At 37.5% G+C, this 27,468-nt stretch overlaps 1 protein-coding gene across 4 annotated transcripts in view; it reads left to right on the forward strand.

The window, feature by feature from the left end:
- The window catches only part of MYO16 (myosin XVI), a 362,051-nt gene that overhangs the window by 67,548 nt on the left and 267,035 nt on the right, over positions 1–27,468 (forward strand). Inside the window, exon 1 of one of the 4 annotated variants that reach the window (XM_039714367.1) lies at positions 12,177–12,440. The exons of the other annotated variants lie outside the window; for them this stretch is intronic. Within the exon in view, the coding sequence (XP_039570301.1) occupies positions 12,413–12,440 (28 nt within the window). The 5' untranslated portion in view covers positions 12,177–12,412. Of the gene's footprint in view, positions 1–12,176; positions 12,441–27,468 lie in introns of those variants that run through there. 4 annotated transcript variants of the gene reach the window in all.

The following is a 27,468-nucleotide window of genomic DNA, read 5'->3' on the forward strand; positions in this document are numbered from 1 at the left end:
AAAAACTAAGATTTCCTTACGTAGTTTATCAACAGAGAAGCTGCAATGCCATAGAGAGTCTTTGTGCTGCCTTTCAAAACTTCAGTATTGTCATAGTTAAATTGTCTTCCTTGATGGGTTATTATTCCTTTCAGATGTAGATCTAAACAAAAAATGAAAGGAATATAGTCTAGCTCCCACACTGATTTTCTTTTTGAATACTTCATACTCTATAAAAATGAACACTGATGTTCTTTGTGGTGTTCCTACAGGGAAATAAGTACAATTGGGTCATCCAAGAGCAGTAGATGGACCATGACATTACCTATTCAAACAGTAGCCTGTGTGTATTTGCCAGCAAACCCTCTCTACACAACAAACCTACTGTTTGAGCAAGTTACACAAGAGATTTTGTTCTCAGGTTTTGTTTTAAGAGTTTCCTTGTAATTTATGTGTATGAATATTTATAAAAAGGCCTAAAGAGATACAGGAAATGTGCTGTAGAGATGCTTATTTTTAGAAGAGTGTGTTATTAACTTAACATTGTAATCTGCAGGAATATTCCATGAATGACCTTGGTACGTAGCCACACAGTGAGCAGCCAAAACAGCTAAGCAGAAGGGTTGTGTTCCTTACCAGGGAGGAGCTGCCTTCTTCTTTGGCTAGGATGAAAATAAAACTAAAAACTCAGTGACACCAAACCACTGAAAGTTCAGAGTGCAGGCATCAAGGTCAGGGATTCTGGAAGATTTTTTAAGAGACATTTTGGAAAATGAATCTTGGACAAGAAAATGCTATTAATGTGTAAGGCAATATCATGGAAAGTCAAAGACTTTGTCTCAGGCTAATGCATGTCAAAACAGCATTTTCTTCATCTCACTGCTGTCAAACCTCTGGTCTTCTCTCCCTCAGACTTTCACCGGAGAGAAAAAAAAAATTCAATCAGGGTGGAAACTGCTCCTGCAGCTCCCCAGCTGTGGCACTGCTGTGCTGTCCAGATCTGATCTCATTTCAGTCAGGAACAGCTCTGCCACTCCTTATCCACAAAGGCTTTTTGCAATCAGGCCTGTTTATTCCTAGGTTCAGCCTCCCCCTGCCCTGGAAGTGTCTGGTAGGGACAGGTGTCTGCTCCTCTGTCTTTCAGCAAGATTCCCATCAAACATCATTGTCAAGGACTGATAAACTACCACCTGTCTGCAATGCACAGAGCTGCACCGTGAGCCTGCAGATCTCTGTTGTGCCTCTCTGTCTGCCCTCCCTGTGCTGCTGCTCTTAGGAGACCCTGTGTGTGGGCTGAGCCAGCACCTGAGGACTGCTGTCTCTGACACTGCAGTCCTGGGGCAGCCCTCCCAGATTGTGTCACAGGGGTGGCCAGCTGGAGCTGGACTGATGGATGTGCTTGTGAGAGCCCTACAGCTGACAGCAGCTGCTCACCCTTCTCTCTGGTTTCTCCACCCTTGATGTGTTTGGAGCAGCTGGTGGGAGGGCAGAGCGAGCAGCTGCAGGTTTGCCTTTCTCTTCCATTGTGACTGGCTGAGGACATACTCACCAGGAGGACTGGAAGTAGTGCACCTTGAGTGCCCTCTCATTTTCTTGCCCTCAGTTCTCTGATAGTCATGCTCACTGCTGCAAGTATTCTCCTGTATCACCATTTCGTGGTATCCTTCTGATAAAAGAGAAAAAAAAATCTGTCAACTCTCCAGGACATGATCATATCAAAAAAAGCCAGAGGAGTACAATACAAACTGCCTCAAAGCAGAGAAGAGCTAGAGCCCCCAGCATTGGTTGTTTAAAAGCTGGACTTTGAAAAGCCATAACTAGGGAGAAAAGCATTTATTTTTCCACAGTGCAGTGTGAGGAAAATCAAGAGAAAGAAAAAGATCTGTGAAGAAGGGGGTAGCTTCCAACAGTTTATCATTGGCTTATTTGTTGGAGAAGAGTAGTAGGATCTCTGTGTTTAACAGCTGGGACAATCTGGGTGCACCTTGCTCCTTTCATGCATCTGTTTCAAGGAAAGCATTTTGGGATTCCTTGGTCTTTTCCCACTCATTGTTATTGTTTGCAACATGTCAGAGAGTATCTTGGGGAGCTGCAGGGCACTCAGTGTACAGGTGGAGGATCACTGGGGAGCCAGGGCCTGCAGCTCCTCTGAGGAACAGTGTGAGGTAGCCATCATGGCTTGTAGTGGTGTGCTTGCCTGTGCTGGCAACTTAGGTGCTTTCAACAGAGACCTTTTATCTCCTGCATTAAAGTCATAATTGTGCTGACTAATGTGAAGTTCTTTGACGTTGGCCAGCTACCATGAACTTGCTTTTAGTTTCAGATAACTGTAATCAGAAATATAACATGCAAAATAACTTATAGCTTCAAATATTTATACCAAAAAGAGGAAAAAACAAGCAATAAAAATTAGCTATTAATTCTTTTCTCAAAAAATCTGAAAACCCTCCTTCCTTCTATTCAGTTCATTTGCTGCAGGTTTCCTGAGCTGCATTGTTAAAGGCACTACATTTTTAACCTAATGTCTCCGATTGCATTCATGAGATTTTTTTTGTCTCTACAGGGGTCACAGTCAGATTGATAATTCTTTGAGGTATATTAATGTCACTTATCCAGGTTGTAGTTCCTCAATCCTCCTGAGATACGGTGTCCCTTTGGCATATCAGGAGCTGTTTTCATATGTCCATCATCAGCATCTTAATGCAGTGAAGAAAATCTTCTCACCTGCCTTGTCACCCCCAGGCTCACTGTGAAATAATCTGTATCTACTGAATCATATTTTTCTATCATCCTTTATATCATTATTTAGTCTCTGAAGGACCCTGTTAACTCATTCTTTAGCTATGCCAATTTTGAAGTATTCTAAATGTGGTTGTGCATTTTAGATTGAACCTCAAAAAATTGTCTATAACTGGTCTTCAGTAGTTTGCATAGTATTCAAATAAAAAGGAGGAGAAAAAGTCAGAAACATACAATAAAAAACGTGTTAATATAACAAAGTATTTGAACTTTCCATCTTATTGTTGGTGTGCATGTGTGCTAGGCCTTTATAACTGTTTTTGTATGTTCAAAGTCCATTTTTGAAATATGCTTCTGATGATTTGAATGCATTCTAATTCAAAACTGTCCTTAACAAATACTCTGAATGTGTCTTACATTCAGGCACTATAATTATGTTTAGAAAATGTTGATATTTTTCAGCAGATGTAATTATTTTCTCCTTAAGAGATACAGAACCTAACTCAATAAAGCTATGCCAACCAAACGATTGATTTACATAGAATGTCCATAAGGCTTGGTAGTGAAAGGTGCTGATCCTCTCTTGACATTGGCCAATTCAATAAAAGATTGAAACTAGATTTGGTGAAAAAAATCCCACTGATTTCTCTAGTAAAATCAGCATTACTTACTGCTGTGTTGTCCTCAAATATGACAGAAATATGTTTGTAATGATAAGGAAAAGTGGTTTTGAAATGACAAAGACACTGAGAAATGGATAAATGCATGGTCTTCAGTTAACACCAGCTGTAACAGGAGCATTTGCGAGATGTTAAGCAAATTAGTCTTGGTGTGCTATGCATAATTGCTAATTATTTTTTCCAAGATAGCTCATTTATGTCATTTTCCAATAATCTTAGATCATTCACTTTTAAGTGTTTCACTTTGCATCCTTTGAAGGCACTGACAGAACCCCTGCTGATTTTGAGGTCAAGGTCTAAGAATCAAAGAATGGTTTATAGTCAACACCAACTTGTGTGGCTTTCTCTTCTAAGAATTTACAGCCCAGAAGTAGCAATCCATGGAGATTTCAGCATAAGGTATTTTGGCTAAGGAGTGAAGGAAATGATTTCTTGTGCAGTTTTGCCCTCTGCCAGGATGGCAAGGTGCTGAATGCTTCTTTTCTTTCTGAAGGAAAACTCTGCTATAAATTAAAGAAAAAACCCAATCAAACAAAAAAAGCCTTATAAATTGGTTGGGATGACATGATTTACCCTACTGGATAATTCTTTTTTATGGAAGTGTTTTACCCTATTATTCTTGTACATTTCTTTTTCTTACTTTCTCATGTGCCTTTTGCTGTTTGAAATTAAAGGTAATTACTACTGTATTTTCAAGAAAACAAAATTAAAATAATAACTACTGTTGTAATACAGTGATTTAAAGAGTAAGTTCATTTAAGAGCAAAGAAATAATTCTTCTGTTTGTTATGAACAACCAGCCATTGGAGAAAAAAGTGAATGTACTCTAAGAATAAGTTCCACAGGTTTTCAGATCATAGGCAATGAAATATACAAAGAGTATATTATTATAAAATAGGAAAACTATATTTCAGCTACCTGAATTTTAACAAAATTCAGCTCATGTGCTGATGGTTATTGATGCTCTAGGGATATGTGCAGTAACTGTACAAAGGTGCCTTACTCTTTATTGGGTCATGTGTAAAGCAGCTGTTTGATGACTTGTTGGCTTTTGCCTTTATTATTATGTTTGTACAAAACACAGAGATTTGAACTGAATATTTCATTTATTTCTGTTTGAGGGAACTGGTTATCAAGCATCTTGTGTTTGTTGATTAATCCTCAGTTCTCTTCACATCATTCTTAGTCTGTGTTTGGGGAATCCTCCCTTTTATTGCTCTTGATCACTGGCAACTCAGCTGTGACCTGTCCACTGCTCACATGGAAGAAGTTCATTTCCACTATCTTTCTGACTGCCTTTGTTTGTGACTTGCCTCACTGAATGCCCCTTTTTTGACCTCAGATAATGTAATTAAAATTATATAGATTTACTTCTTTCTCACTGTTGCTTGGATGTCTCTATAAATCAGTACCTTTAGTAGTCATCTTACTACACCTTTGTTTCCTCGCTTCTTCATATATTTTTCTCATTACCCCTTTCTTTCCAAAGGAGCTGCCTAGTTCTTGTTAACTTCTAATCCACTCTTTGCTAGTTTGAGAATGAGATGTAGTTCTGTTATATTCAAGCAGAGTGCAGTAGATTCTTCGTCTCTCACTTATGCAGAGTGCAGTAAATCCTGCATGCCTCTCTTGCTCAGTGAGCTCGTGGACCTGTCCATATCATCTTTAACAATATCATGTTATCTTATGTCATTTCAAAAGTTCTTACCATCATACCCTATAATTTGGTTATTGTTCTTATCAAGTTGGACTCTCACCTGGTCTTTGTGGTCAGGATGATAAATTCTTTACATGTTGACACGGACAAAGAAAATACAGGAAATAAGTAAATTTGTGCATTAGAAACTGAATAAAGTGCAGAAGCAGAGACCACCCCAGCTGCATATCGCTGCACTGTGCACATACAGCAGCACAGCCAATTTAATAAAAGTTATGTGTAGTTTTCCATACCTTTCCTTCCTTCTCTTCCATTTTCTCTGTGCTACATATGAAAAAATTTGTAAGACAAATATGCATTAACAACCTGTGCTGAGTTACATGAAAAATGAAGTGCAGAAAGGCTGGGGAAAAGAAGTAGTATTGTATTTAGTGAGATAAAATGTACAGTAGAAAAAAATCAGAAAATAAAATAGGCCTTGGGTAGCTTTTCTTGCCTAAGTTTAGTCTTTGTCTTTCAGATTTTTCTAACGTAATTTAATAATGTTCCATTTTGTTTACAGTGTCTGTATTGAAACCGTTATGTACCTCATAATTTTCAGCACAATAATTGTCAGTTGTTCAATTTTCCTGTTGCATCTACAGAACTCCCCTTAGTATCTTGTAATTTCAGTTTAAACTTAAATTCATTCTGGTCTTGGTCTACAGAACTTGGTACAGCATATGGCACATGTGGTTTTGTTTTGGTAGGTTTTTTTGAATGACATGGTTGACATTTAAAATACTATCACTTCACCACTCCTTACAAATCTTTGATATCAATTCTTTTTTTTTTTTTTCCTTTTGGGACACCAGGTATTAGAGTAATTAGAGTAATTACTAAATTAGAGTATTAGAGTAATTTCTAATTTTTTTGAAATTGCCTGCCTGTCCTTTGTGCTGTCCTACAGTCCCAGAAGAGTCTTATTCTATCACTTCTTTGGCTTTTGCAGCTGTCCAAGTTATTTTTTTTTCCCAAATTAGGAATACCTTCTATCTCAAGGACTCCTTCTGCAGTCCTTTCAGTTTTTCCCTAATTATACTTCAAGATTTATGTTGTAATAATATATGCTCTGATAAAGGATACACAATTCCTCTAGTCTACTCTTGACTTTTTATGTATCTAATAGTATTGTAATGATTTGTCTCCTGGTTTTAAAATTATCAAATCAGTTAGAAAAGAAAAAAAATTAGGGATACAGTACAGGGTCATCATATTTGGTAATTATCAAGACGATAGCAGTACATTTCTCATGTTGAATTGAATTCGTTTTCTTGCCTATTTCTTTCCCAAATGTTCTAAACTTTGGAAAAAAAATATCTATCTGACCATATAATAACTTTTTACATGGAAATTAATGGATTTTTTTCATTTTTTTTCTTATGTCTGGGCATTGTGATTGCTGTCTTATTTTTCTGCTTATCATTTTAACTTGTCTTGGGTGGTGTCTGTTCCCAAATGTTCTAAACTTTGGAAAAAAAAAATCTATCTGACCATATAATAACTTTTTACATGGAAATTAATGGATTTTTTTCATTTTTTTTCTTATGTCTGGGCATTGTGATTGCTATCTTATTTTTTTGCATATCATTTTAACATGTCTTGGTGGTGTCTTTTCAGTCTCGTAAGGGGCTTTGCATATAAAATGTCGGCAGCCTTTCTCTGTAGCAGTCTTTCATCAAGTCTATTACAAATCTAATTTTAAAAAGCATATTCACACATTGTAATGAAGAAGTTAATTATTGAGTCAGTACTGGTGCCAAACATAAGCCTAGCCATATATGAGACTATTGGGATTTCTTCTTGTGTTTGGCCATGTTATTACCTCTGTTCTAGGCTCTCCCACAAGAAGTGAGAGCTACTTCATCTCATCCAGTTAAGGAACTGCGAGACAGACACAGCCTGAAAAACTGTCATCTTGGGTGTGGCAGGAAGCAAGGAATACTTTCAAATGGCTTCTACTGGTAATTTTGCAAACTTTGTCAGTAGTGGGTAATAATATCCTGTGATTTTAACCTCCTGTTTTCAATACATTAAAGAATAGTTACAGATTAGTCCACCCATATAAATTCAGTTACAACAGTACATGGGGAAGAAGAAAAAGGATTTTTCTTTTTTCACTTTTCTCAATCTCTAGGTAGAAGAATGGGAGAAAGATTGCCAGCTTCCTGAAAGAATTAATGCATCTCCAGTGAAATGGGAAAACAAGGAAAGGGTGCAAAAGCTGGAAGAAGGGAAGAGGGTAAATAAAACAAAACTGATCTGATCCTCTAGAGGTCAGCCATGCTGAGTGATTGATTGAGTGATTAGATTTGATTTGTTGCTGCAATCTCTGTAGCAAACCTCACATCCATCTGACATGCAAGTTCATAGAAAAGATTATTTGGAGAAGCTGCCGTGTTTTCTTCTGCTGTGACTCATGTAGAGAGAATTAGTACAGAGTCCTTCTTCCTAAGTATTTACATCTGCTAGGGCTCATCCCAGCTTCCTGATAAAGCACAGAGCTACCAGATGTTATCTGAAGAGCGGCTTGTTGGCAGCTGGATAGAATGGCCAAGGTTTGGTTGCTAAGCAGTATCACTTGTCAAAACATATGAGCCATGTCAATGTTACTCTGCATTCCACTTTTTTGTCTGCAGTCTTAAACCCATAAGTAGTGCAATGAAGTAGTAACATCTGAAGGAATATTACAAGCTTTGCTGCACTGAGCAAAAATGGCATAAATGGGGAGCATCTGTCATGTATTTAAAACCAATAGTCACGGTGCTTTTCTCATTATTCAAATTGCTTTTGGATAGTTCTGCATACCTCTATCAAATCTTTCAGTTATATGTGAATTTCAAAATACTAAGAATAAAATTATCAAATGTTCAATTGTTTGTGACACCAGGAGACACTGGAAGAGTAACAAGATATTTACCTGACATAAGTACAATACAGTGTGTCAGTTCTTGACAGCAAAACCTTATTTTAAAGTGTTCTTGTTTGCTCAGTTGTTTTAGGAAGTGCTTCATAGGTGCATTTCTAAGTAACAGCAAAACCTTATTTTAAAGTGTTCTTGTTTGCTCAGTTGTTTTAGGAATGCTTCATAGGTGCTTTTGTAAGTAGAGGTCTGAGCATTGGAAACTGAGATATGAAAGCAGTGTCTGCTCTGAGATGGTGATCCCTAGATGGGTGTTTATCCTAAGAAATAGAACTATCCTAGTGATGGTTAAAGATTCTCTTTAACTCTATGATTTCATGGAATGCTAAATTTTTACACAGAATGAAATTGTCTTTTTTTTCTCTATAGAGAGAGGTGGAATTTATCTAGAAGAGCTAAATAGATCTTGTTTTCTGACCTTGACTCTATTTTATCTATATTTTTGCTGAGCTGGACAAAATCAAATACATGAGTGTTATCACCAGATTTAGTACCAGCTCAGTCTTTGTCCCCAGATCAAGAGCATTTGTGCCTTTATGTAGACTTAAACACTGGTGTAGTCTTTAGAGAACCACTGGAGCTGTGATTGAAAACCTGCCAATGTTACCTTTACTTTAGAGAAAGAAGGTTTATAATGCCCTCAGAGCCTACGTATAATTCCATAGTTTATATGTCAGATTGTTTATATCTTTTTTCTCTTTTGAACTTTTGCTGGAGTTCAGTCAGGAGAGAATGCCTAACACGGCTAATATCCCTTTCTTGTGAATAAACAAATTGTATGATTTCTTCTGTAAAATCACTGACAATGAAGTATTCCCTCCTTTGGAGTCATTCCAAAAAACTAAGTATTACTTTCTTTTTCTTACACTTGAAATCTTTGTTCATGTAATGGACAACTCACCACCATTGTGGTTTCTTTTCTGTTCTTCCTCTCCTCTCAACATAGCAAAAGACTGCACTGAAAATAATGTTGTTCCAGCAGGTGAAACAGATTTTGGCTTCTTAGGTTATGGCTTCCTTTTACCTGAAGTTTAGCTGACCCTTCTCTTGAAGGTTCATCTTGTCTCTGCACTTGCAGTTATCTATTGTTCTTAATTCTCTTTGATGCTTACCTTCAATATGTCAGAACTTCCTGCTGATAGCAATATACATTACTTTCCATGTTTTCTTTACGTTTATGCTTTCACTTCTTTTTCAAAACCCATTAATGATAATTACCCACACAATAAAACAAGATATGTTACAAAATTAAAAAAAAAAGGGAACATCGTATTCTAAAATAAAAACATGTTGAGGTTGCCATCTGCCAGGTGCTGCCTCTTGAAAAGTTTGTGTCTTTTTTCCATTTTTCTGGGGGCTGTTTTTCATACTTGAGCAAATGGCCACATACTTTTGGCATATAGACTCCTGGAGAATGGGGCAGTGCACAGTGCCCTGCTTCAGGTGGGTACATGCTGCTCATGGAATTGATTAGTCCAACAGTCCAGCTGAAGGTCACAGAGCCAAGCTATGGTAGCAACCCTCCTTTGCCAAAGAGTCCCACATTCTTCCCTGATAACATGGACCAACACACACTAAGAGAGAAGAAATCAGAGCATACAGAGAATGGCACTGCTTCCAGTTTGTCTGATGCAAATATTGAGTCAACATCTTGCTGCATTCAAGAGTCTGTCCTGTACCTAAATGCTCTTCTGTAAAAGATGTAGAATCATAGAACATGCTGGATTGAAAGGGACCTTTAAATTCATCTAGTCCAACTCTCTTCTGCAATGAGCAGTGTCATCTTCAACTCCATCAGGCTGCTCAGAGCCATGTCAATCCTGACCTTGAATGTTTCCAGGGTTGGGGGTCTCATAAGGGCAGAGGAGAGGGGCAGGATCCCCCCCCTTGACCTGCCATAGTTCTTTTGAAGCAGCCCAGGACACAGTTGGCTGTCTGGGCTGCAAGCATATGTTGCTGGCTCGTGTCCAGTTTTTCATGAATAACTCCCAGTTCTCCTCAGCAGGGCTGCTCCCAGTCCCTTCATCCCTCAGACTGTACTGATACTAGGGGCTGCCTCAACCAGGTGAGGATCCAGGTGCAGGATCTTGCACTCAGAGTTGTTGAACTCTCTCTCATTCCTTGCAGGTGGAGGATGGAGTCTAGTCTGTCACATAAATTCTACCAAGTTCCACCATCCTAAATTTTTACTATGGCAATTAAATACATAATCACATATACGGCAATTTAAAGTAAGACAGATCCAAACACTTTTTCTTCACATTCTGTTCAAGTCAAATCAGGTACTTTTTCTTCCTTTAATGTCTGTCTGCTGAAAAGTATAATTTGTACATTTCTCTCACTTACCATTGTTCACCAAGGTGCTCCTGGCTTTAACCAGTGTGGGATGGTGAAGCGTGATGTTATTAGACACAGCAGCCTGTTTGCCTGACAGTGCCACCAGAGATGAACCTGTCAGGAATGTCTCCACCAAAAAGTATTGCTCAAAGGCCTTTTTGTCAGATTGCTTGACACTTGCTCATGAACTATGACTAACATTGCCTCTTAAAACACTCTGTATGTTTATTTTATAAGCCATATGGCCCAAACTGGCCTAGTGTTGTATAGGTGTGAAAGACAGTCTGGATAGATTTAATTGCATTGGACTTCTGAGCTTTACAGTAAAAAAAAATTCCCACAGTAATGTAATTACTGTATTGTGTTTTATGTAATTTATCCCTATGTTCTCCTGGTTATTTCTTGATTTTTTTTTCACTTTCTTCTGGAAAACTATGTTTTCCGGAAGAAAACCAAAACACCTAAATAATTAGTTCTGCAAAAGAATATTGCTGTGCATATTTGACTTTAAACCAGATGTGAAATATGTGGCTATTAGGAGCTGAGAGATTTCACCTAAGGGTTTTGCTAATGGATCACTGGAAGCCTGTGAATATATATCTTTCTGCTCTTGTGGGAACCTTGCAGATTAGTTAATAGAATCTGAATCAGTGATCCTCACTAATTAGTTAGACCCTTTTTCCTTTGTAGTCCTTTTAACACTTTGTAGCTGTTAAAATGTTATGTATACAAAGTAGTAGGTGAGAACCCTTTCAGATGAATAAAAGATTTAAATATGGTTGGGCTATCAGTTTTCCTTCACAAGAGCCCTCACTCAGTGAAGTGTTGGCTGTGGCAAGCGTGATGCACGGTAAGCAAATGGAGGTCTTCACTGAGTGCAGTTTTCTTAAATTATTTTTTGATAGTATAAAAATATTTTACTGCAATTCAGCTGTAGGTTTCTTACAGAAGTAGTAGCCAAATTCATGGTAACTGTTCCTGGCAAAGTAATGCAGAAATTGTTCTCAGAGGATGCTGCAGCCTGGGTGTTTAAAATACAATGCAGGTCTGCCTTTTGTGTGCCCTTAATCTGAAACCGGGTAATGCATCAGTGTACATTGACTTATTATTCTACAGTGTGATAAATAATTGTATGGACTTGTTCCTAGTGATACATTTTCTTAGGCTTTTTGTCTTGCAATCAGTGATTTAAATGTCATTAGATAACATGCGCATAATCATGATATAAACCATGCAGAGCCTGCAGTTTTTGTCTCCTGACATAAATACTCCCTCTGTGAAAAAGATGCATTGCAATACAAAGAAAGGATAGAACAGGAACATATCAAGAAATGTACACACAAGCATGTTTTTAGCTCAATGTAAATTAATACATGCATAAACCATGAGAGTCTGAAGATGGCTGTAAGCTCTATCCCAATTTTTACCTTATAATGTACTGAAAAATTATCTGTGATGCTAAAAGATGGTTATTCTTGGAAACCTATATCAATTTCCTATTCACACAGCAACTGGTGGCAACTAAAAATAATCCTGGTTTCGTACTAGCTAAAAATCTGGTCGCATTTGGCACACGAACAACATGCACAAATAAAATTTAAGATCTCCTGTTCTGCTATTTCATTCGAGCCCACTCATCAAGCTTAGTTTGCTGCCATTTGAAAGCTATTGAAAAGCCATTAACTGGCAGGACTGTGAAAGCCGCAGTGCAGCAGCACACCTCAGTGCTGGAAGAATGTGGCTGCAAGTGCACACCAATTAAATCTTTCTATTCCTGGGGATGTGGGATTAGGAGCAGTGTCAATCAATTGTGCTACAATAGCACGTGCAGTAGTCATGGTTCAAGACGCACAGAGGCTAATCGTAACTCCAGCAGCCGGGTGAAGGTGACTTGGAAGCCTCTGCAAGATCCTGGAACAGAAACTACGCTAAATAATGTATTCTGAGGTGTACTGGATACCTGAGGAAGGGCTTTAAATAATGCATTTTCTGGGCATGACAGTTGTAGCAGAAGAGAATGCTGAAACCTGTAGCGAGACTACAGCCTGAGATGAAAGAATGTCTCATTACCATTTTATCAAATGCTGTAAGTAACAAAATGGTTATTTTACTTTTAAAACTGTCTTTATTTTCTGAGGTGTGTCTTTTCATTACCTATGCAAAAAGTCGAATGCAGATGCTGCATGATGTCAACATAGTAGTGGGGAAGGGGAGTTGTTACTTTGCATGTGAATATGCAGAGCCCAGTGTTTCTTTCTCTCCCCTATTCAGAGATAACTTCATTGTGTGTGTAATAATGCTCTCATTCTGAACTTCATAATGATAAGCTTTTAAAACTTTTGTTCAAATTAATCACCAAAGAATGTAATGTCCGAAAAGAGGAAACGTCATTGACAGCATTTTGTTAAGGACGCCTTTAAGGACAGCCTTGGAACATGGCTCTCACACTTTGCAAGGATATACAAATGAAAATAGGTTTAAAATTGCGAGCCCAGCTCATCATCTACTGTAGACCAAATGCTTGTATCCCCTCTTTGTCAGAATATTTAGCTATTTGGTGTGACAGACTCAAAAAAATAACAATGAACTTTTAACCTTGAATCATGCAAGCTTGCCTCCTTAAGGACATCCTGAAAGTAGGTTCTATGCTAGTATTTGATTCATTGCAGAGGAAATTCCTACCAGTTCTTTTTTTTCTTTTTTTTTTTTTTCCCAAGGTTGCTTGTCTTCCTCGCTGCACATTTTTCTCTTATAGGATTTGCCTTTGAAAGCATCCAAGGTCTGAGTGGAAATTGCTGGGTTTACACCAGAGAAATGAATTATTCTTTAAATACTTGTTTTGGACAGCCAGCAGTAGTTCAATAGGCATAGATATTTTTTACTGAAAGACTTAGAAAACTTCAGACTTTAGTGATTATGGCACAGTTTTTACATGTCAAATAGCAAACTGCTGTAAAAGGTTTTTCTCTCTAGATCATGGTCTTTGATGAGTTAAGTGTACCAAGGACACTTTGAAACTATTTTTAAAACATTGTGTTTTAGTTAATATACAAGTAATGTGGTTTTTTGCTGTCTTAATATGAAATTAAGGTGCCCTGGAAGTATTTTAGTAATTCAAGTAAAAATTATTTATCTTGTCTGCATTCAGTGGGACTGGTGTATGGACTGCTTTTAATACTAGTGGGAGTTACAATTCCCTGTTCATGCAGAGAAGCAGAGATTAGTTTTACTGCACAGTTTTAGAGGTGCATTCTAGGAATAAATCTTTGAGCTTGTATTGAGATTTGATAAATGCAAATGAGAAATTTGCAATGTAAGTATCATGAACATATCAAAAAAGTATTGTTTGGTTTTTATTCACTTTTAAATTAATCTTACAGTGAAATTGTAGCAAATCTAGATAGGCATGTGAAAGTCAATAGCATGTTAAATAAATAACTCTTCAGTGAAACTATAGGAAAGATATGAGGATGACCCTGAGGTTCTTCTGTTAAAAGGAAGCAAATGATGACTAATTGGGATGTTCATTGCATTGATTGCAGAGATGAAGGACTAAAACACAGTAGAGGGAAAAGTGAATGTACAGCATCAATTTTGTCAATAATATTTGTTTCCTCTTTTTCAGATTTGGAATTTTGATTAGTGATTTTTCAGTCAGTTGGGGTGTTTTACCACACAGCTTTCTTTCCAAATAGTGTCCTTTAGAAAACAACGGATGCTGGTTGGAGCCTAACAGGAATTTTCTTCACTGCCCGTGCTTCTCAGAATTGGTAGAAGTGCTTCCATTTCCACCTGTAATTAGTGAAGGAGAAGCACTTCCTCTGCGATGCTCCCCTGAGCATTATTATCTGACTTAACGTGCCAATATGTTGCAGATATTTGTGTTTGGCAGACAGCTGGGACCAAAGATGGGCCAGGGCTGCGTGCGCAGTTGCAGCACCAGCAGTGTTCTGAGATGTGCTGAGAACAGCTGAATCTCACAGCGCTTGGAACGTGACTCTTCACACCCCACTTTGCTTTTAACTCATTTCACCGATTATTTCTGGGTCAGAAAGAAAAGACACTGTTCCAGAGGAAGCACGGTGGCAGAGCACTGTCTCTTGGACTACTTAGTGTAGAGAGGAAATATCTAAAAGGCACAAATTAATGGCACTTAAAAACTAGTGCTTTATGAACTACAGTGCTATGGCTTTTGCATATGTTTGCATCTTGGTTTTTTTAATCTTTGCAGAAGTTGGGTGTGGAATCTGAGCTGAGAAGGGCTATAGCTATTCTCTGATGATGTTAGTACAATTTTAATAATATTATTTCTTTTTTTCATGGCATTGCTTCCATTAGAAGGCTGTGAAAATCAGATATACATCACCATGTAAGTCACCATCTAGTCACAAGCATTTTCTGTTTGGAAAGATTCAGCTTTGAAAGCTCTTCAGTCCACCACAGACTTATAAAATCATTAATGATGGAAAAGACCTCTAAGATCATGGAGTCTAGCCATTATACTAATACTGCCATATCCACCACTAAACCACAGCCCCAAGACCATATCTACATATTTTTTGAACACTTCCAGGGATTCCAGTTTAACCAATTCCCTGGGCAGACTGTTCCAGTGTTGGCCACACTTTCTGGGAAGTAATTTTTCTACTATCCAAGCTAAACCTCCTCTGGCACAGCTTGAGGTAATTTCTTCTTGTGCTATCTCTTGTTACCTGGGAGCAGAGGCTCATTACAGCCTCCTTTAAGACAATTGCAGAGAGTGATAAGGTGTGCCCTGAGCATCCTTTTCTCCAAGTTAGACAACCCCAGTTCCCTCAGCTGATCCTCGTAAGACTAGTGCTCCTGACCCTTCTCCAGCTCTGTTGCCATTCTCTGGATTCTCCCTCCTGCTCTGAGCAGGGGTGGCTGCATGGTCAAACCAGATTTTCTGGGACCATGCCCAGTGAGGTCTTTCATCCCAGTATTACCCTGGAACTGCGCCTGCTGCAGCCATCATGTTGTCTTTAGCTGGCACCTGCAGCATTTAACACTAAGCCAAATGTGTGTCTGCCTGCTGGAGCAGCTCTTGTTGTCACTACTCGTGCCCATCTCCTTTTTGCAGCCAAGTATTGCTGCTGCTCAGAGCTGTCCCTGTCTGTGCTGGTAGTTTATCCTTGGCAATCGGTGAGTGTGAGTATTTAGAAAAGAGAACAGTGGTTTGTAGCAGAGTATCACATATTATCTGCCAGCTGCAGGGTACCATTTTATCTTGATGATTTGTGTGACAGATTGTACAAATGAATGTAATTTTGCAAATTAAGCAGCACCTTGCTGCTGTCTTCTGTCCCTTTTATATCTAGTTATGCTATGTATATCATCATTTACACATTATGGCAGTGGTTTTCTACCTTTGCTCTGGACTTCCTCTGAGGGACCTGCAAAGGTAACTAAGAAAAATAGTACTTTTGCAAGGAGGATTAAGTTTGTTACTCTGGAGTCTGATTTCCACTGCAAATGCTCTAGAGGTGCATAAGTGCAAACAAAATAAAAACCTTGCTAGAAGGAGTTATAATCATGCCCGGTGGAAGTCCAAGCCAGCTGAATTTATCCAAATATTAGGATCATAAAATCTGAACATCAGCTTCTACTTCTTTCTGGTTTATCTGTTTCCAATTCCTTTAAATGCTTTGTATGAATTAAAACCCACTGAATTGTGCACGTAGCAAACCAACACCTGCAGTGATCTGGAATGGAAATACTCATAGATGTTTATTGATAAATTTAATCCGGGATTTGAAACAAGATAGACAATAAACATAATAATTTTATTCAATATCTATCCCTTATTACCTTCAGGATCTGATTACATGGCAAGGATTGTCCAGAAGTGTCTACCTGAACCCTATGGAGCTTGGAAAGGGTGGGGGAAAGAGGTGATATGATACATTAGTTTCAGTTTTCACATGGAGACTTGAACCTGATTCTCTCATGGATGAAGTAATACTGGGGGTGAAACACGTGATACCTTCATATCAGCTTTCTTACTGTGAGACAGCCTGTGAAACCTTGATCTGTGCCTCGGTAGAGTGAATTACTGTTTAGAACAAACAAGAGAAGAGGAGTCTGAAAAGAAAAATTGGAGACCCTTAGTTAGTCTGTGACCCAGGAACCATTCACCTCTGTGGCAGCATGTGCAGGATGTGTGGTGACCCAAGTAACAGTGACACATGGGTGTTCTGTCACACTGGATGGTTGGTGACATAAGAGAGCTAGCAGATTTTTTGAGGTGTTTTCTCCTTCCAATGAACAGGATTTCTTCTATTCCAGGGTTAGGCAGGAGGTGGTAATAATATATTTATTGTATATTCTGGTCTCCCAGAGAATTCTCATATCTTCTTGGACATGTCTTCTGCCTCCAGTCAGGAGCCTAAGGAACAAAATAGTAAAAATATGCAGGTGGTGGAAATGAGAGCTGTAAACAGAAGCAGGATGTCTCTGACAGTCCTTATTCAACACCTATCCCATTTATCTAGGTTGATAGTTCATGATAGTGTCTGCTAACTCTTGTGTCATGGTTTATTTCTGCAATAAGAGAGCTAAGTACACCATGGCTGCAGGGAAAAATTCCTTTTCCTTGTACATGTTTATAACACTGTGACCTGTGGCAAGAGGTTAAGATTGTTACTGAAATGAGATGCTTAGCATGGCTGAGTGATCCTGCCTGCTGGAAATGAAACTGGGAGGCAGAGTCAGGAGTCAGTGGCCCTGGGAATCCTGAAAGAGCAGGAGGAGTGGCTCTGTGAAATGAACCACTGCTTGGGAGTTTTAAGGTCCTGTGAAGGCACATAAAGCAAGTCTGGGGGAGTAAAGAGATTTTGATGAAAGGTATTTGTTTGAGATGCTTATACTGTCAAAATGTGTAAGAGAATGGTAATGCAATACGTGATATTTTGTATTCCATTTTGTCTGATGTATCAGTGATATGCAGTGCAAACTTTTTAAAAAAAGTTATATGATAATTCAGGTGTCATGAAAGATATCTAAAAAACCAGATTTTTAATTATTCAGTTAAAAACAAATGGATTTTATCTTACTAACCTTAATAAAAATAGAGCCACAGCTAGAATATTTTTACTTCTATTACACTTTTTAGTTCCATGTCTCTCCCTGTCATCACAGGGTAAGTGCATAACAATGGGAAAATAGGATATTATTTACCAGCTATGAATGCCAGTATGTCTGTACCAGTTAGATGTGTTTCTCTACTTTCATTCTCCAGTTCCTGAGTTCATGACAGAAATGCAACAGGAATTTTTTAATTTGAACTAATTTTTTACCTAGTAAAAATATTAACAAGTTTGAGATTCATGACATTGGTGCAAGAAAAAAGATAAAAAAATAAATGCTTATATCAGTATGTAGACATAGGAAGTTATATTTAGAAAAATGTATTTTGAGCTGTCAATAAGCCAGTTGGCACATTTGTGATAGCAGTCTAATAATTTGCTAAGTGTTTCCAGTAAATAAAACTTACCTCACACTAACAACTTTCCTAACCACATAGAATAGCAATTAATAATTTTATTAAGATGCATTTTTACATTAAATGTATGTTAAATTTGGAAAAATACACTTTGAAATAATAGCAAATGGGGCAGTATTAACTTGGACAAGTGAAGACTATAGTATTTCCAACTTTGCATTTAACTAAGAATAGGTTCTATTTATAGTAGTTTATTGGAAATCACAGTCATCCACCAATTATTTTTTGTCATTGTTTTGTTTGCTACTCTAAAACACCTGTCAGTAAAGAGAAGAATCAGCACTTTCTGTGGAAAACTTTACCGAGGGCTTATAAGAAATTCCTTATAATTTTAATATTTGAAGAGCTTTTTTCTTATAATTATTCTGCAAAGAGCAAAAAATCTATCCACCCTAAAAATCAGATGAAAGAAGATTATAAAGGTCAAAGTACCATATTTTCTCACCATATTGGCACAGCATGTGTGAAGCTTCAGATTCCAATATTACATTTTTTAAGATTGCTGCAGATGCAGAGCAGAAAAACACCCCACACCAAGGCAACCCTCCCAATCCCTTTATTTCCATTTATGAAATTGTAGCAATATAGCCATTTTTAATCCTGATATAGCTTCTTGCTCCAAATAATCACATTTATTTATTTTTCTTGTTTCATACCAATTAAACTGCATCATATGCTGAATTTTGCACAGTTTCTAAGTTATAAAACTAAACAGAAAATATTTTTAGATAATTGATTAACACCTGAATCAAAATTGCAGCAGTATAAACATGATTATTATAAAGCAAGTGAAATCTGAGATGGAACTAATTCTAATTTGTTCTTAAACAAATGAAAATAATTAATTCAGAAAAAGCTTTGTTTGATTTGGAGCAAATAGAGAGTTGTCCTAATGCAAGTTTTTTGTATATATTATGAAAGAACACCAGCAATTAAAGAAAGAATGCTGTTTGTTTATTACAAGAGGTACTTTCCTTTTGTTTGCTTTTGAGCAAATTCCTTCAGTGTAAACAACAGCAATATAAGACCTGCTAAGAGAAATCTGCAAGTTTTGACTTCTGCACATCCCTTCAGCCAACAGATGGGTCAGTGTGGTATCACTTGCGGAAACACAAACACAAGTAGCATGGCCAGTAGTGGTTTTCTTGCCAGTGCCATTCTTGTACATTGAAAGAAACAGTCCCTGACAACTTCCCCCCATTTATAAGGCAATTCAGAGAGCCCTGACTTAGTCCACTTTAAACTTCTTTTTGATGTAAGGATGGGACCTGGCAAGGAGTGTGGACAGGAGGGCACTACACACAGTGGAAGAGCACTTGGTCATTTATTACTAGCTTTTTGTCCAGCTAGAATATGGACATTCCTGTTAGAAGTGTACTTTACTCTCTTTCATTTCATAGTGGATTTTAAAACAAAAAATCTTATTCTCAGGAAAAAAAAGAAAGAGAGAAAACATGATATCTTTTTTTGTAAATCCTACTGTGAATGTCTCTTGTGCAGTATGACATTTCAGAGGAGATGGAAGCAGTATTCAGAGCACACAGACAGGCAGTAGATCTGGGCCATACCACCTCAGGTTGGTGGACTCCTGCTGTGGTCCCATTAGGTGCAAATGCTGTTATGAAGTGCAACACATAAAATATATATGGGACCTTGTAAAGGCATCTACAGAAAATAGAGCAATGTATTAAGGTCATATTTTGAGACTTCATTGATAGCTTCCAAATGTGATCCCTTTCCCATAAAAGGAATCAAAGCTTTCTTTTTTGAAAAGTTTTGTAAATGTTGACATCTAAACTGAGAAACAAGGGAAGCAGCAATGTAGAAATTTCCTCTTTTTTCTGTCTTTGTGGGAAGAATAGTATTTTTGTCTGTAGGTAGCTAGATTATTGCAGGAAGCTCTAAAGAAACATTAGAACAATATATTCCTTACTCAAAAATCATTTTATGTAAAAGGAGAGACATTTTATATTCAGATTGCACATGAATTGAACAGCTTGTTTTTCAGTTGCTTTCCTTTCAACACAATTATTTGATTCTGTTAGCTGCAGTACTAATGTTAGTTGTAGAAATGGCATGTGTAAATCATATAGACATAGCTGTGAAAAGTAAAGCTTTTAGGGCAAACTAAATGACTTAATTCCTCATAATCAGCAATGAATATTTAGATTTATTTTGTCTTGGAGTGACTTTTCTTTCTTGTGAGCAGTAATGTCTGAGTTGCAATAATAATTTCTGTTTGATTTCTATTTCAGTTTCTTCAACATCTGTAAAACCTGTTTATATTCATCCAGTTATTTCTTCAGTAAAGGTGCCTGAAGATTTGTGTAGATTAGGAGTCCATCCTTTGGTACTGCTTTTTTTCAGTTGGTCAACTGAGATCAAGCTGTTCACGTTCTTCTTCTTTCTCTTCTTCCTCTTCTTTCTCTTCCTCTACTTCCCTATTTTAATTTGACCCAGAAAGGACATTGCTGCATGTGTTAACAATCAAATGTTATAATGCTTATCTTCACTTCTGTTTCTGTCCTACTGCAGCTGTCCTATAGTATTATATGGCCACAAGTGTAATGCTGGATGGTAGATGTGGAAGGTGACCTTAGAGGCTGCTGTAAACACTGGTGTCAGGAAAGCCACTAAGCCTGCTTTCATTTACACTTACCTGTGAATATCCAGCTCTCACTAGCAATCACCCTTGCTCTTCTAGCCTTAGCCAGACTCACCTAGGACATACCCAATAATTACCTCGCCAGTGCAAGGGAGAGAAGGTTTCCAGATGCCAGTGGCGTGGCTTTACATGCTAGAAATGTTCAGGGATTGGCTCTTCACTTTACTGAGGGGTTCTTTTTACAGAGCTTTACAGGGTCATTTGGAAATTTCAGAACTAGTGAAGAAGCTGGCCTGAGTGCCAGAAACACAGAGCTGTTGTGCACATGTTGTTGCTTTTGTGTGGCTGTCCACTCAGTACACCAAACAAGCAATTTTGTGATTTTACCTGTTAATCTCATCTATATATGCTATTTTTGTCTTTGTACACTGCCTAAATTTGCACTATATTAAATTCATTTTATTGTTCCATATTCTCTTTACTTTTATGGTATATAGCCTTTCTTTTTCCCTTTCACTCTTTAAATTTCTGCTAACTTTTCTCTCCTTAGTCACTGCTTAGCTAAGCTATGCATATTTAATTCTTTTCATCTTTCCTCATAAATCAGTCCCTCGGGCCTCAAAACCATTTGTGGTAGTTTCTTTTGAACTGCTCCAATTTGACTGTCTAGAATTGAATGCAATATTCCAGATAAGTTGCCTTTCTGCAGAATGGAGGAGGGCCAGCTTCCAGTCCTCTTGCTATTTGAAAACTGAGATGGCAGTCCCTTGATGTACACAGAACAGTGACCAAAGGCCTGCATATTAGCTCTGCTGCAGAATTTTTGTTAGCTCCACTGTGTGGTAAACTACTTTTCCATCTGCTTTTACTTTACAGTAATGTCTTTAAATTATTAGATTGTGTGTAGAACCACAGTTCACTTGGCATAGGATTTCCTTTCCTGTGTGCTTGCCAGTCCTTATGGCTAGGTCTGTGAACCACTGCTTCCTTTTTGACTTTTAACTCCCTATGATGTATGATACTCAATATCCTCTTTGTCTTGAGTCACATAATGCTTTTATATATGCAGGTTTTTGCAAATTTTGATTTATGTGTTTTTCTTCTATGGTTTCTGTAATTCTTATGTGCTGTGTGACTCTTGAGCCCTGGCATATTTGCTGACTAAATAGTGATATCTGAGAATGTCTGTGATAAAAGAGTGGCCCCAGGTTTTGAAACAATCTGATTTTTTGCTTCTTTATTCAAGTAGTTGGTTGTTGCTGCTGCTGTTAAACTTTTTCAGTACACTTGAGGTATAGCGACTATAATTTTGGCTTCCTCTGACTGTGCACTAGTGTGTTAATTCACTTTCCCAAATTTCAGATTTACAAGTATTAACAACAGTCTTAGTGTTTTTCACTGTGTATTTGTTAAGTACCTGTGTAACAAAACTTTTATATTATACTGCGATGGCAGGAAGAATTTTCCAGTGCGTCTCTTCCTTGGTGCAAGTGCTTCCCTTCTCTCTGTCCTATACCTGAAAGTGTGGGCTAGTGATGCATGTGTTATTACTTCTCCATTTAATGTACTGTAAGGAAATAACTGTTATTGTCAAAACTTAATTGTCACTTCATAAGTCTTGTATTGCTGTCAAATAAAGACAGCTAGGTCTGAGCAAGGACTAGAAGAAATTATGTTTTCTGGAGGACTTCTCATCTGTTTTTTCTTATCTTTCTTTATTGTCATTTGGCAAACCCAATTCTTCTTTGTTCTCATTCTGCCTTCTGATTTAGAGCTTCTAGAGTTTTACTTGCTTTGGTGGGATTTACAGCAATTTAGATTCTTCAAATATGACCAAATATTCTGATGCTATCTCCTCACAGGCTTTGCAGGTGACAAGCATTAATTAATATATTATTGTAACAAATATACATTGCTTGCTTCTGAAAATGCCAAGTAAAAAGTGACATAAATTCATAGAGCCAAAAGTTGTAAGGTTTAGTGCAAACAGCCAGTTTATTTTCTCTTCTAAGTTGTCTGTATATAGATATATATTAAAAATAAAAATGTGTTAGTGCAGACAGTGTTAATCAGATGACTGTTGTTTTCTGATTGCTTTAAACTCTCTCTTCAGATCCTGACATAGGGACTTGGACTATTTCTTAAAAAAAAAATAAAAGCTGCTTTACCATTAAGCTTTGGGAAACACATAAGCATATTTTGCTTTGATCTTTCTAAGGAAACAAAGTCTTTGTGATTATGTTACTTGTGTATATGCATCTTGTGGGTTTTGTCCCCATGATAATTTCCAAATCCGTTACCCACTTGCAGGAAAATGTTTCAAAACCAGGTTAATTATGACATGATTTATTAAAAAAAGTGAGTACTACATTGCCTAGTAGTGTTGTACAACTATTTAATTATGCTTAGAAATTATAATGTGTCTTTTCTACCATATGGATGTCAGGTTTAGCTTACAAGCCATTATCTCGTCACACAAGGTACCGAGTAACATCAAGTCTTGCAAGGAAATTTAAGCATGCTACAAGTAAGTTTCTTCTTCTTGTTGTGCTGGTTTCAGGTGGGGTAGAGTTAATTTTCTTCGCAGTATCTAGTAGAGGGCTTTGTTTTGGATTTGTGCTGGACTCAAGGCTGATAATATAGAGATGTTTTTGTTTTTGCTGAGGAGGGCTCACAGAGACAAGGGCTTTTCTGTTTTTCGTACAGCCACGGTGGGCAGGAAGTTGTTGGTGCATGGGAGGTTGAGAGGAGACAGCCAGGACAGGTGACCACATCTGACCAAAGGGATATTCCAGGTCACAGGACCTCATGCTTATAATAGAAAGTAGGGAGGAAGAAGGAGGAAGGGAGTGATGGTGTTTGTCTTCCCAAGCAACCATTGCACGTGATGGGGTCCTGCTCTCCTGGAGACAGCTGAACACCTGCCAAACCATGGGAAGCAGTGAATTAATTTCTTTTTTCAGCTTTAGCTCTCCCTGTTAAACTGTATTTCAACCCATGAGTTCTATTTTACCCTTCCTATCCTCTCCCCAGTCCTGCTGGTGGGGCAGTGACTGAGCTGCTGTGTGGGGTTTGGTGGCTGGAGTCAAACCACAGCGCTTGGGTGAAAAGCAATGCCGTGCACACTTTGTACCACTTACCTTCCTGCAAGCAAAAGATAAGGTGTTGGTGGGGCAAGCTTCAGAGACTGTGTCTACACTTCATAAACAATGAAAGGCATTGGAGTGCTGATATTTTATAGCATTGTTATTTAGCTTGCTGGATCATTTTTGAAGTGTCCCTACTAGCTCTCTCTATGGCAAAGGCTATGGATGATACCTAGAGACTCCTCCTGAGAGGAGTCAGGACAGATGAAACACCCCCATATTGTGTGTCCTGTCTCCTGTGCAATCTTTCATCTATTTCAAAAAGCATTTATCCTCAAATACTGTTCCCTGCCTACATATATCCTCCTACTACTTACTAGAGCATATATAAACACCAGGGTTTATATTGTAAAACACCTTTCTCCTATGTTGCAGTGCAGTCTTCATTTTAGATACTGTGAAATTTAGAAGCCACAAAAATAGATAATTATATCTTAGAGCAAAAGAGCTCGGCAAAATCAGTGGAGAACTAGGACTATATGCTGTGCTGTCTACATGTGTTTCATTTTTTCTGCATGAACTTTCACTAGTGAACATGAGCTGGTGTGTGACATTTAACTGACAAGCTTTGGTTTGGGTTTTTTTTGTTTTGGTTTGGTTTGGTTTGGTTTTTTTTTGGTTTTTGTTTTGTTTTGGTTTTTTTTGGTCAGGGAATATTTATATCCTAAGTTTTGTGGCTGATTGCTAAAAAAAACTTACTTAAATTCCAAAAAAGCAGTGTTTCAACCTGTTGTCTGAACACTCACTATTTAAAGAGGTTACAATAAAGCCCTGAATTTATCTTGAGCACAGACTTTCATCTCCAAAAAGTCCACCTGGCATATTATATGAGATGAATGGGTTAATGTGTTTTACTCATATCCCACACTCTGCAGTCTTTCCAGTTGGAAACTCCTGTGCTCCAGAGCAGACAATGCTGTCTTAGTTTGTTTCACATAAGGTTCTGATGTTTACAGGAGAAATTACTTGAAATATGCTGTGGTTTATGGGAATCCAGACTGCACCTTTGTCTCATCGTCCAAGGGAGTACAGAGGAATAATGGCAGTAGAGAGAAGATGGGAAATAGCTTTACCAAAATAAACAGTATGAGCTTGACCAGATCATATATGTTCATTTTGCTTGCATTCCTGTAGTTTCTAGATGTGATCCACAGGTGAGGACTGCTGCTCTGGGGCAAACAGACTTTCAGACCATTCATACTTGTGAATTCTCTGTACATCAAAAACAGACAGAAGAAAATGAATTTTTGTGTTTCTAAAAAATGAGAAGAACCCCATATATATGTATTTGAAACCTGCGTTTCATTACACTGAAGGCTAATGTACAGGCAAGGAGTTTGACTGCATTTTTGAATAAGCTGGCAAACAGTTAATGAATTTTACCTAGAACATAAAATCTCCATATGTCACAGGTTGCTGCATGGCATAAATCACAAATGACAGTGCAGAGCTCTCTGTTATATTTAATTAGGTATTATTCAGACTCTCTTCTATCACTACAATAGCAAGATCCCAAACTGGTTCATTCTTTGATTTAAATATAATAAATTTTTAGAAAATGCCAGTGAAACTTCACTGAATTGCTGATAGATAGATAATAGAGTCTGTTAGGAAGCTTGTAGAGTTGATAAATAACATCTGATAAGTAACTTTTCCTTGGTATCAAGCTGGAAATTGATTGCAGTTCCTACTTACCAGTCTAGTCACATCGAAAGGCTCTTGAAGAGCAGCATACAGGAGTAGGGTTTTATAAGAGAGTGGCTGCTTGAATGTGCTCAGGATTGCTCTTCAGCAAAGACAGAATTGGGTGTTAAGCAGAAATTGAGGAAGCTTTGTGTATCATGCCATTTAAGAGGCCTAACTTTCTAATTAGATCAAAAAGAAGCTCTGTGCAGCCAAGAATAGGAGAAGCACATCAGCTCCTTTACCGCAATGTAATTTATTCTCAGAAGACATAGCCTTAATTGAATTCTTTACATTCTTTACAAGGTAAATAGTTATACTGCTCCCTCATGATTATCTCCTTTGGGGTGGGAAGGGGAACCAAGAAAAGAGAAAAAGGATGAAGTCCATTGCTACAGTGAACAGATCCATTCTGACCTGATGGAAGGGTTTCAGCTGTGGAAGTCAGGCTGAGTGGTTGCAAGCACCATGCTTCATTCACAGCTTAATAAATGTAATGGAGAGGCTGTTCAAATGGTAAGTAATTTTCTCTGTGCTGAACAAAGGATTTTCAAATCCAAGTATGTTGATGCTGACCTTAATGTTTCAATTTGAGATGGATTTAACCTAAGCCAGCCTTTCCTGTGGCTGTTCTTACCCACATTTCTTTTGGAAACTGTAAGATCAGTAGAAAATACATAATAACTTTTGATTTCTGAAGAGAGCACCTGTAAAAAATGCATTGATCTGTGATTCAGACACAATGACTTCAGTTATTACTTCAGTAATATAGTATTTATAACACTTATTTCATATGAAATTTGTCTCAGCTTCATAAATACTCATAAATTGTTATTTCTAATTCAACATAACAAATTTAAATGATATGCATTGTTAGTAGAAGAAAAAAACAACACCTGGATAATAAAATCATTATGCATAACAGCAAAGTGCATTACTGAAAGGGCCAGTGCTTAAATTTCTGGTCTGACTTCTGTTAGCCAGCATGGAGTGCACATTAATGTAGCTTTTTATACTGGATGAAGCTGCACTGATATACACCATCCATGTATCTGAATCTGTAAGTGCCAAAGCACTTGCTGCTCAATGCATGCCTTTCCCACATATCTTTGTTAGTACTGTGGTTATAGTTAGCTAGCCAGCTTTAAAAGTGTTGTACAATTGTGCTGTCTTTGTTTATTTACAGAAAAAAAAAGTCTTTTTTTATTTGCTGAATGAATGCTAATCTATTTAAACATTTATTGAAGTTGTTGAAATTTTTATCTTTCTGCAATTCAGGACAATTTCAGTTATCTAAATTAGAATGTAGATGTTTAATTGCAGTTGTGAAAATGGGCTGATGTCATATCTGTAGCAAGAATAGACAAAGATAGGGGCAAAGTGTCAGAGGACTCAAACTAAACACAGTATATATTTTGGATTTTTTTAGTCTTTTTCCTTGAGTGAGATTAACCTGCCTAAAGACTATTTCTTTGGTTGCAGTATACATTCTCAGAATCTCAGATTACCATTTTTGCAGCTATTTTAAACCTTCTATATTTTGTTTCAATGCTATAAAGACTGTAGTCTTTCAGATACCCAGAACGTTAATTATTCATTGTTTAAAATATCATAAAAATCAGCTTGTTTGCATAAATAAAGATAAGAATGTCCTTTATTATTTTGAAATTTGTAATTTAAGGTGACAGTCCATGTCACCTTATTTGAGAGGCTTGCTGCATTAAGCAATGTCAACAGTTTTATTGTGTGCTTGCCTTTAATGAAAAGTCACATGCAACGTCAAAATACAATAGGTCTGAGCAGAGAGGTGAGCCTGTGTGTGCATGTATGTAGGCATTCAGGTTTACTTTCTGGAAATCTGTGACATAATCATAAACCCCCAGAGACATATTCACCCCCATGTAATGTGAATTACCATCTGAGGTGCATTTTTTAGGATGAGTAGTCTCTTAATTTAAATGGCAGACCAAGTGACTAAAGTTAATAGATGTAAAGCCATAAGAAGCAGTATAAGGGAAACCTGTATCAATATGATTTCTGAAAAGAAATGGCAAAAATGTCCTTACATACTGTAAAGTGACTTGAGCTCAAATCATCTTCAGAAGATGGAAGAATATTTCTGTAACAGTACCCATTCTTCCTCTCTGTTTATGTCCCA

This window comes from Passer montanus, unplaced genomic scaffold, assembly GCF_014805655.1.
Source record: "Passer montanus isolate IOZ18808 unplaced genomic scaffold, ASM1480565v1 scaffold3, whole genome shotgun sequence".
In the NCBI taxonomy this organism is placed as follows: Eukaryota; Metazoa; Chordata; class Aves; order Passeriformes; family Passeridae; genus Passer; species Passer montanus.